This window comes from Jaculus jaculus, chromosome 12 (genome assembly GCF_020740685.1).
Source record: "Jaculus jaculus isolate mJacJac1 chromosome 12, mJacJac1.mat.Y.cur, whole genome shotgun sequence".
Lineage (NCBI taxonomy): Eukaryota > Metazoa > Chordata > Mammalia > Rodentia > Dipodidae > Jaculus > Jaculus jaculus.
Window position 1 is genome coordinate 5,646,419 of NC_059113.1, and position 10,736 is coordinate 5,657,154.

A 10,736-nucleotide genomic window follows, 5' to 3' on the forward strand; every position below is an offset into this window, starting at 1 on the left:
TCAAATCAGGAAAATAATCCTTTCTCTATGGGATTGCTGTGAATAAGGTTTTAAATAATTCTGGCTCAGTGCCTGGAATCTGGTTTGAACTCCTCCCTCACTTTTCCCAGGCCTACACGGCTTATCTCACAAGAAGGTATTGTTTCTTTGTGTGATTTAATGGACACTAAAGATTTGAGTGTTTAAGACAGGCATGCACGCCTTTAATTTCAACACTCAGAAGGCAGAGGTAGGAGGATTGGATCGCTGTGAGTTCAAGGCCACTCCGAGACTACACAGTGAATTCCAGATCAGCCTGGGCTACAGTGACACCCTACAAAGAAAAAAACAACAAAAAGAATAATTTTATTTATTTGAGAGAAAGAGACAGAGAAAGTGGTAGTCAGAGAGAGATAAAGCAAGAGAGAGAGAGAGCAGGCATAGTTGCACAAAGGCCTCCTTCCACCGCAAAGGAGCTCCAGATGCACACATCACCTTGTGCATCTGGATTTATGTAGGTACTGGGGAATTGAACCCAGTCCATCAGGCTTTTGGCCATCTCTCCAACACAAACCTTTCTTTTCTTTTTCTTTTTTTAAATATATTTTTAAAAGTTTTCATCATTTATTTGAGAACAACAGACAAAGAGAGAAAGAGGCAGATAGATAGAGAGAATGGGTGCACCAGGGCCTCCAGCCATTGCAAAAGAACTCCAGACACGGGCTCCCCCTTGTGCATCTGACTAACGTGGGTTCTGGGGAATCGAGCCTCGAACCAGGGTCCTTAGGCTTCACAGGCAAGTGCTTAGCCACTAAACCATCTCTCTAGCCCTCTTTTTTTTTTTTTTTGTTGTTGTTAATTTTATTTTTATTTATTTGAGAGAGAGAGAAAGAGAGAGAAAGAATTGGTGTGCCAGACTCCAGCCACTCTCCAGGCCCTCTTTTTTGTTTTTCGAGGTATAGTCATGCTCTAGCCCAGTCTGACCTGAAATTCATTAAGTAGTCTCAGGATGGCCTTGAACACACAGTGATACTCTTGCCTCTGACTCAAGAGTTCTGTGATTAAAGGCATGCACCTCCATGCCCGGCTTAGCCCAAACCTTTCTTTTAAAAAGATAAGGGGTGGGGCTGGAGAGATGGCTTAGTGGTTAAGGCACATGCCTGCAAAGCCAAAGGACTCGGTTCAATTCCCCAGGACCCACATAAGGCAGATGCACAAGTTGCATGCATCTGGAGTTTGTTTGCAGCAGCAGGAGGTCCTGCTGCACCCATTCTATCTGTCTCTTCTCTCTGTCTCTCTCTTTGCTTGAAAAAAAAAGGTGCAAAAAATAGCGGAAGCATCTAGTGTTTGCAACAGCAAGAGGCCCTGAAAAACATATGAGTGTGCAAAGCACACACACACATACATTCATAAATAAATAAATAAATGTGTGTGTGTGTGTGTGTGTGTGTCCCTGACAGAAGAAACATTTTAAGTCACTAAACAAGTGTAAGTAGTTCAGTTATACAGTGTGCCCACAGCTCTGGGCTCAATGCCTAGAACATCAAAAAAGAAAGAAGAGAGAAAGGAAAGGAGGAGGAGAAGGAGTAGCAGCTGCAGGAGGCAGAACACATTCTTAACATGTGCAAGACTCTGGGTTTCCACCACAAAAAGCAAACAGCTTTCGGAACTTGGAATCTTGGAGCTCACCCAGGGTCTGGGTCGCCCTGAATGGTTAGATGACTAAATTTGCCACATACTCCAATTAAAGAAGCACAGGGGATGATGACTTTTGAGCCTGAGTTTTGTTTTTGTTTGTTTGTTTTTGCTTTTGGAGGTAGGGTTTTGCTCTAGCCCAGGCTGACCTATGTAGTCTCAGAATAGCCTTGAACTCACAGTGATCCTCGTACCTCTGTCTCCCAAGTGTGCTGGAATTAAAGGCGTGTGCCACTATGCCTGGCTAACGATTTTTTTATTTTTATTTTTTTAAATTTATTTTATTTACTTGAGAGAGAGATAGAGAATGGGCAGCCACTGCAAACAAACCAAGTACAGATGTATGCGCCACCTTGTGCATCTGGACAGGATTATACTAAGTGGGGTACCCAGGTCCAGAAAGCCAAATGTTACACGTTCTTTCTCATATGTGGATCCTAGCTACAAATGATTGGACTTCTATGTGAATAGGAATAAAATTCAGTAGCAGAGGCCAGTAAGCTAGAAAGGGGATATAAAGGGAATAGAGAGGGAGGGAGGGCTCATTAGGATGTTATTGTATGTAAGTAGAAGAATAGATTAATGGGGGTGAAAAGGCCTAAGTGAGGTCAGGAGAAGAGACTGAGTAAAGGAAAGGTGGCGGGAGGGCTAATCAAAATCTAAGAGGAGCCAGGCGTTATAGCGCACACCTTTAATCCCAGCACTCGGGAGGCAGAGGTAGGAGGATCACTATGAGTTCGAGGCCACCCTGAGACTACATAGTGAATTCCTAGTCAGCCTGGGTTAGAGTGAAACCCTACTTTTTTGGGCAATGAAACACCCAGAAGCCATAGATTGTTACTAGAAAATTTTCAATGATGGGAGATACCCTCCAGTGAGTTGATGGCCAGGGATACCTCCAAAACATTACAGACCATTTGCCTAGGTAGGCCTGTGGTTTCTCACGTGGAATAGATGGTAAGACCCTACTGTAAAGATTTCATATACTTGGGTTGCAATGCAAGGTCACTGAGAAATCCTGCTGGAGCTGAGCTGAAAACCATGGGGAATTGAACCTAGGTTCCCTTGGACTTAGGGGCAGTCGTATTAACTGCTAAGCCATTCCTCCAGCACAAGTCTGGGGCATTTCTGACGGAGGTTGGTACAAGAGGCTTTGACCCCTGCCCAGGAGTCAGTCACAAGACCCGCTACTCGGAGGTGGGGCTGTGGGGGGAGAGGGCGGGGAAATGTGTCTTACAGGCAAGCTGATTGGCTCGCGGGTGTGCGTGCATTCAGGGGCAGGATCTTGGGGCTGGCCTGGAGGACCCCCCGCGCTGTTTGGGCTCAGCGGGACCAGGGCAGGACCCGAGCTCGGAGCTCGCGGTTCCTGCTGCCGGCTCTCCCTGCGTGCTGGGACCGGAGCCTGCCCGCCCTCCGCCGGGCCCTGCGGGACGGAAGCGGGGCTCGTCCTTGGTGGGGCTCGGATGGCGTCGGTGAGGATCCGAGAGGCCACGGAGGGAGACTGTGGAGACATCCTGAGGCTGATTCGGGTGAAGACCTCGTGCGGGGGGCGAGGCTGGGTGGACGGTGGTGGGGGGCGAGAGGGAGGGCGCGCCCCGAACCCCGCGCGCGGGCAGCGGGCCCTCGGGCCCTCGCCGTGCCCCGGATGCCCATCCCAGTCCCACGCTGCAGGAACTGGCTGAGTACGAGAAGCTCGCGGACCAGGTGAAGATCAGTGAAGAAGGTGGGCTCAGCCCCCGGGTTCCGAGTGCCACCTGGGGGAGGAAGTGAGGAAGGGACGCCCCGGGCAGCACCTCCCTGGCTGGGCATACAACCCAGGTGGTCTTTCCCTCGGCCTCTTTGTCACACCTCCGGATGGCTGCAGTCCTGAGAGCAGATGGCTTCGGAGAGAATCCTTTCTATCACTGTTTGGTAGCAGAGTTTCTTCCACCACCCGGGGAGCCGCAGGGTAAGAGCTCCTCCCAGCAGCTTCCAGGGGTCCCTCCGACCAGAGGCCTTACCTTCTCTCTCGTTTCCAGAGCGCCGCGTGGTGGGCTACGGGCTGTACTATTTCATCTACAGCACGTGGAAGGGACGAAACATTTATCTGGAAGACATCTATGTGATGCCACAATACCGGGGTACTGGGCAAAGGGGGGCCGAGCCTGGGGTGGACACAGCAATCCATATGCCAGCCCCCTTTCCTCTGCCTCCTAATGTCAGCCAGCGTGGCCTCTTCTGATCTTCTTAAATGCAAATGGTAGTTCTTTCCCCCTCTTTCCCCACAACAGGTCAAGGGATTGGAACCCGGATAATCAAAAAGGTGTCTGAGGTGAGAAGAAGGGTGGGAGCTGCAAGCTAGTCTCTGAAAAGTCAAGGGCGTACGGGGTGGCCCAGCTTGAACAAGGAGGTGAGGACCGATCCCGGGACAGTAAGTGGTGTCTTCTCCCACAGGTGGCCCTGGATAAGGGTTGCTCCCAGTTCCGCCTGGCAGTTTTGGACTGGAACAAGAGGGCGGTGGGCTTGTACAAGGCTCTAGGAGCTCAAGATTTGACGGAAGCAGAGGGCTGGTGCTCCTTTCGATTTGAGGAAGAAGCAATGAGGTCATTGGCAGGAAGATGACGCCATCCTTTGGATCCGTCTCTGTGCTCCCCACTTTAAGTACTCCCCAAACTATATCCGCAGACACTACTACCCCAGAGGCCTCCCTGAGGAAGGAGGGTCGTTGGTGCAGATTCCTAGAGTACAGAAATGAGTGGGAGGCCTTCTTCAAGGTGAAAGAAAAAAATAAAAGATTTAGTGTCCTGATGTGATGTTGGGTAGAGCAGCTGATATGTAATAAACTTCATTCAGCCGCTTAAAAGTTCTTCTCTGGCTGGGCATGGTGGTGACAACTCTAATACCAGCGTTCGGGAGGCAGAGGTAGGAGGATCGCTGTGAGACTCCATAGTGAATTCCGGGTCAGCCTGGGCTAGAGTGAGACCCTACCTCGAAAAATTGAAAAATGAAAAACAAACAAAAAACAGCTGGGGTCTGGGGATGTAGCTCGCTTGCTAGAGTGTTTACCTAGCCATGGGATTGATCCCCATGGAGTTGATCGAGTGCTCAGGGCAGGGAATATTGCTTTGGGTTGGACAGCCAGGAAGCTAGGAGCATGGGTGTGACCAAGGTGGCTCCAACTCTCTGGGGACCTGAGTCTTGTTTGGTTCTGGCCTGCAAAATACAGAGAGGGGATTGAGAGGGACATACTTGTCATTCAAACTTGTCAGTCACCTTTGTTATCCACAAACCTCAAATATGGACTCACCGGTCAGATCCAAGGTGAGGCAGGCCCAGACTCAACGGAAAACAAGTTGCCCCTGCTGTCAGCATTACGAACGACACTGGGAGAGGCGGTTTGCCTCAGATTAAGCTCAGTTAGCTGAGTATAAGAGGCATGGTACTGAAGAGCCTGAGGCAGGAGAATGCCCTGGGCCTAGGAGTTCAGGGCCCAGCTGGAAAACAGAACCTGTCTGGGGGGGGGGCATTGTGGGACTGGAGAGATGGCTCAGGAGATAAAGTGCTGTGGTGCAAGCTGAGGACTTGAGTTTAGGTCCCCAGTCCCCACTTAAAATACTGTATGGGGCTGGGAGCGGTGGTGCACGCCGTTAATCCCAGCACTTGGGAGGCAGAGGTGGGAGAATCACTGTGAGTTTGAGGCCACCCTGAGACTACATAGTGAACTCTAGATTAGCTTGGGCTCCAGCGAGACCCTACCTCAAAAAACCAAAATACGCCGGGCGTGGTGGCGCACGCCTTTAATCCCAGCACTCGGGAGGCAGAGGTAGGAGGATCGCCATGAGTTCAAGGCCACCCTGAGACTACAGAGTTAATTCCAGGTCAGCCTGGACCAGAGTGAGACCCTACCTCGAAAAACCAAAAAAAAAAAAAAAAAAAAAAAACCAAAATACAAAAATAAATAAATGAATAAATAACTGGGTGGGGTGGTGCACATGTGTAAGCCCAGTACTGGGGCGGTAGAGACAGGGAACCCCTGGGTTCACTGGCTAGCTGCTAGCCAAATCAGTGAGCTTAAGTTCAACAAGCGCCCTGTCTCAAAGGAGAGCGATAGGCAGTAGAGGAAGATACCCAGTACCTGACGTCAACCTATGCCTCCACATATGTGTGCACCTGCACACGCACTCCTCCTCACACACGCATAACTCACGAAGTCTTGATTATCATTGGCATTTCTTACAAAAGAGTAGAGACAGCCAGGCGTGGTGGCCGCATGCCTTTAATCCTACCATCAGGCAGAGCTAAGAGAATCGCCTTGAGTTGGAGGCCAGCCTGAGACTAGAGTGAGTCCCAGGTCAGCCTGGGCTGGAGCAAGACCCTCTCTTGTGCATCTGGCTTATGTGGGCGCTAGTGAATTGAACCTGGGCTCTTAGACATCACAGGCAAGTGCCTTAACTGCTAAGCCATCTCTCCAGCTCTGTGTTTTTGCCTTTTGAAACAGGATCTCATTCTGTAGTCCAAGGTTACCTGAAACTTACTACAAAGTACAGGCTGGCTTCAGACTCATACCAATCCTCCTGCCTCAGCCTTCGAGGTCTTGGATTACCAGTGTGAGCCACCATGCCTGATTTTATATTATTATTATTTTTTTTTACTCATTGAAAAAATGTATCTTATTTATTTATTTGAGAAAGAAAGAGGTAGAGAGTGGAAGAGAGAGAGAGAGAGAGAATGATAACGCCAGGGCCTCAGCCACTGCAAATGAACTCCAGATGCATGCGCCACCTTGTACATCTGGCGTAAGTGGGTCATGGAGAATTGAACCAGGGTCCTTGGGCTTCACAGGCAAATGCCTTAACCACTAAGCCATCTCTTCAGACCTTTACTCATTTTTTAAAAGCACCTTAACCAGTAAGCCATCTTCCAGCCTTTTTTTTTTTTGGTAGGGTCTCACTGTAGCTCAGGCTGACCTGGAATTCACTGTGTCATCATCTCAGGGTGGCCTCAAACTCACAATGATCCTCCTACCTCTGCTTCCCAAGTGCTGGGATTAAAGGCGTGCGCCACCACACCCAGATTTGTCAGCCCTTTTTACTCATTTTTTTTTTATTTATTTACTTGAGAGCGACAGACACAGAGAGAAAGACAGATAGAGGGAGAGAGAGAGAATGGGCGTGCCAGGGCTTCCAGCCTCTGCAAACGAACTCCAGACGCATGTGCCCCCTTGTGCATCTGGCTAACGTGGGACCTGGGGAACCGAGCCTCGAACCGGGGTCCTTAGGCTTCACAGGCAAGCGCTTAAACGCTAAGCCATCTCTCCAGCCCCTTTTTACTCATTATTATTTTTACTTATTTATTTGAGAGAGAGAGACAAATAGGCAGGTAGAGAGAGAGAATGGGTGTGTCAGGACCTCTAGCCACTGCAAACAAGCTCCAGACGTATGGGTCACTTTGTGCATCTGCCTTACATGGGTCTTGGGGAATTGAACCTGGGTCCTTTGGCTTTGTAGGTAAATGCCTTAACCACTAAGCCATCTCTCCAGCCCTCGTACTCTTTTTCTTTTCTTTTTTTGTTTTGTTGAGGTAGGGTCTAGATCTAGCCCAAGCTGACCTGTAATTTACTATGTAGACTCAGGCTGGCCTCAAACTCATGACAATCCTAATTCTACCTCCCAAGTGCTGGGATTAAAGACGTGAGCCACAAGGCCCCACCTCATACTATTTTTTATATTATTTTATTACTCAAGTAATGCAAGCTTGTAGAAAAATTGGAATGTGGACTGGGGAGATGGCTGAGCAGTAAATGGTACTTGTTTGAAAAATTGGAATATGCAGATAAAAATAGAAAGAGAATGCCGGGCGTGGTGGCGCACACCTTTAATCCCAGCACTCGGGAGGCAGAGGTAGGAGGATCTCCGAGAGTTCAAGGCCACCCTGAGACTACATAGTGAATTCCAGGTCAGCCTGAGCCAGAATGAGACCCTACCTCGAAAAACCAAAAAAAAAAAAAAAAAAAAAAAAAAAAAAGAAGAAAAGAAAGAGCTGGCCAGGTGTGGTGACACATGCCTTTAATCCTAGCACTCAAGAGGCCATGGTAGAAGGATTGATATGAATTCGAAGCCAGCCTAAAACTACAGACTGAATTCCAAGTCAGCCTGGGCTAGAGCAAGACCCTACCACAAAACAAAACCAAAACAAAACAAACAAAACAAAACAAAACAAAACAAAACAAAACAGAAGGCTGGAGAAGATGGCTTCGAGGGTTAAGGCGTTTGCTTGCAAAGCCAATCCCAGTTCAATTCTCCAGGACCCACAGAAGCCAGATGGGGAAGGGGGCACATGCATCTGGAGTTCATTTGCGGTGGCTAAAGGCCCTGGCACACCCATTCTCTCTCTCTCTCTCTCTCTAAACATATATATATATACACACACACATCCTTCTCTGTCTCAAATAAGTAACTAAATAAAATATATTTTAAAAAATTGGAAGAACTGGGCATAGTGATGCACGCCTTTGATCCCAGCATTGGGAGGCAGAAGTAGGAGGATCACCATGTGTTCACGGCTGCTCTGAGACTACATAGTGAATTCCAGGTCAGCCTGAGCTAGAGTGAGACCTTACCTGGGGAAAAAAAAAAAAAAAAAAAAAAAAAGGAAGAGCTGGGCTGGGGAGATGACTTAGTGGTTAAATATGCTTGCTTGCAAAGCTTAATGGTTCAATTCCCCAGGGCCCTTGTAAAACCAGATACACAAAGTAGAGCATGCGTTTGGAGTTTGTTTGCAATGGCAAGAGGTTCTGGAATGCCCATTCCACCTCCCCCCTCTTCTCTGCTTGCAAAGAAAGAAAGAAAAATATTTAAAACACTAAAAGTTAGTTAAAACGAGGCATGATGTCAAATGCATGTAATTCTAGCACTTGGCCAGTAGAGGCAGGAGGATCTGAAGTTCAAGGAGTTTGAGGCCAGACTAGGCTTCCAGAACCCTGTCTCAAAAATAAAAAAAATTGGGCTGGAGAGATGGCTTAGTGGTTAAGCACTTGCCTGTGAAGCCTAAGGACCCCGGTTCGAGGCTCAGTTCCGCGTCTGGAGTTCGTTTGCAGAGGCTGGAAGCCCTGGCGCGCCCACTCTCTCTCTCTCCCTCTATCTGTCTTTCTCTCTGTGTCTGTTGCTCTCAAATAAATAAATAAAAATATTTAAAAAAAAAAAATAAATAAAAAAAAAATAAATAAAAAAAATTAGCCAGGCGTGGTGGTGCACACCTTTAATCCCAGCACTCGGGAGGCAGAGGTAGGAGGATTGCCATGAGTTCAAGGCCACCCTGAGATGACAGAGTTAATTCCAGGTCAGCCTGGGACTAGAGTGAGACCCTACCTCGAAAAAGCAAAAAAAAAAAAAAACAAAAAAACAAAAAAACATAAAATAAATAAAAAAAAATAGCGGTCCTGGTGGCGCACACCTTTCATCCCAGCACTCGGGAGGCAGAGGTAGGAGACTACATAGTGAACACGTAGTGAATTCCAGGTCAGCCTAGACTAGAGTGAGACCCTACCTAGAAAGAAAAAAAAAAAAAAAAAAGAAAAAAAGGCTGGAGAGATGGCTCAGCGGTTAAGGTGCTTGCTTGTAAACCCTAACGACCTGGGTTCAATTCCTTAGTACCTACATGAGGCAGATGCACAAGGTGGCACATGCATCTGTAGTTCATTGCAGTGGCTAGGCCTTGGTGGACCTGTTCTCTCCCTCTTTCTCCCTCTCTCTGTATCTCTCTACTTGCAAATAAATAAAATAAAAAATAAGAGGAGTGTGGATGCTCAGTGGTAGAGTATATGCTTAGCATCTACAGGGCTCTGGGTATAATTGCTTCATACCAAGTAATAACAAATAACTAAAATTCTAAAGTCTCATACATAATAGTTAATAACCTTTTAGTTTTAGTAATGATTTTCAACTTCAAAAAATATGTATCCCCTGGGTGTGGTGGCACACACCTTTAATCCCAGCACTCAGGAGGCAGAGGTAGAAGGATCACCGTGAGTTTGTGGCCACCCTAATGAATTCCAGGTGAGCCTGGGCTAGAGCAAGACCCTACCTCAATAAACCAAAAAGAAAAACAATTGTATGAAAACAAGAACAGGAGAGACTCTGTCTGGAATAAGGTGGAAGTTGAGGACCCGTACACCAAGGTTGTCCTCAGACTCCATGTGCATGCACACACATAACACACACAAACACACACATTTTTTTAATGTGCCAAGCTGTGCATAATAATGCATACCTTTAACTCTTGCCTGAGGGAGGTAGAGGTAGGAAGATCAAGAGGCCATTCTCAGATACATAGCAAGTTTGAGAGCAGCCTGAACTAGATAAGACCATCCATATCTTTTTTTTTTTTTTTTTTTTTTTTTGGCTTTTTGAGGCAGGGTCCCACGCTAGCCCAGGCTGACCTGGAAATCACTCTGTAGCCGAGGCTGGCTTTGAACTAACAGTGATGCTTCTACCTAACCTCCTCAGTGCTGGGATTAAAGGCATAAGCATGGCTGGAGAAATGGCTCAGCAGTGGTTAAAGGTGCTTGCATGCAAAGCCTGATGGCCTGGATTTGATTCCCCGGTTCCCATGTATAGCCAGATTCAGAAAGTGGTGCATGTCTTGAATTTTTGTGCAGCAGCAGGAGGCCTTGGTACACTAATTATCTCCCTCCTTTACCCTCTCTCTCCTTCTCTTCTCTCAAATAAAGAAATAGCTAGACGTGTGCCATCACACCTGGCAGAAATAAACACTTTTTTTTTTCAGGTAGGGTCTCACTCTTTGGCCCAGGCTGACCTGAAATTCACTATGTAACCTCAGAGTGGCCTCGAAATCATGGAGATCCTCCTACCTCTGCCTCCTGAGTGCTGGGATTTAAAGTGTGTGCCACCATGCCCGGCTAGAAATAAACATTTTATTTTATTTTTAAAATATTTTATTTCTTTAGTTATTTGAGAAATGAACATTGAAAAAAACAAACAAACAAAACAAGATGCTAAAGGCCTGGAGAGATGGCTTAGCGGTTAAGGCGTTTGCCTGCAATGCCAAAGGCTCCCACATAAGCC

General features: G+C 47.3%; 1 protein-coding gene across 2 annotated transcripts; it reads left to right on the forward strand.

Moving 5' to 3' along the window:
- The first annotated feature begins 2,988 nt into the window (after nt 1–2,988).
- Nucleotides 2,989–4,516, forward strand: Sat2 (spermidine/spermine N1-acetyltransferase family member 2). Of its 2 annotated transcripts, none has more exons than XM_004669219.2 (6): nt 2,989–3,203; nt 3,346–3,397; nt 3,539–3,622; nt 3,693–3,794; nt 3,945–3,985; nt 4,108–4,516. In XM_004669219.2, exons 1-6 carry the CDS (start codon nt 3,138–3,140, stop codon nt 4,273–4,275), a joined length of 513 nt encoding a protein of 170 aa, XP_004669276.1. In that variant the 5' UTR covers nt 2,989–3,137; the 3' UTR covers nt 4,276–4,516. The 2 variants fall into 2 exon arrangements, with proteins under 2 accessions (XP_004669276.1, XP_044987341.1); XM_045131406.1 differs by having other exon boundaries at nt 2,991–3,146.
- The last annotated feature ends 6,220 nt before the right edge of the window (nt 4,517–10,736 follow it).

Bases quoted from the DNA above. Each gene is read 5' to 3' on its own strand.
- Sat2 (XM_004669219.2), top strand. From the start codon at position 3,138: ATGGCGTCGGTGAGGATCCGAGAGGCCACGGAGGGAGACTGTGGAGAC. The intron at 3,623-3,692 runs GTAAGAGCTCCT...TCTCGTTTCCAG, and splicing joins ACCACCCGGGGAGCCGCAGG to AGCGCCGCGTGGTGGGCTAC. The intron at 3,986-4,107 runs GTGAGAAGAAGG...CTTCTCCCACAG, and splicing joins TAATCAAAAAGGTGTCTGAG to GTGGCCCTGGATAAGGGTTG.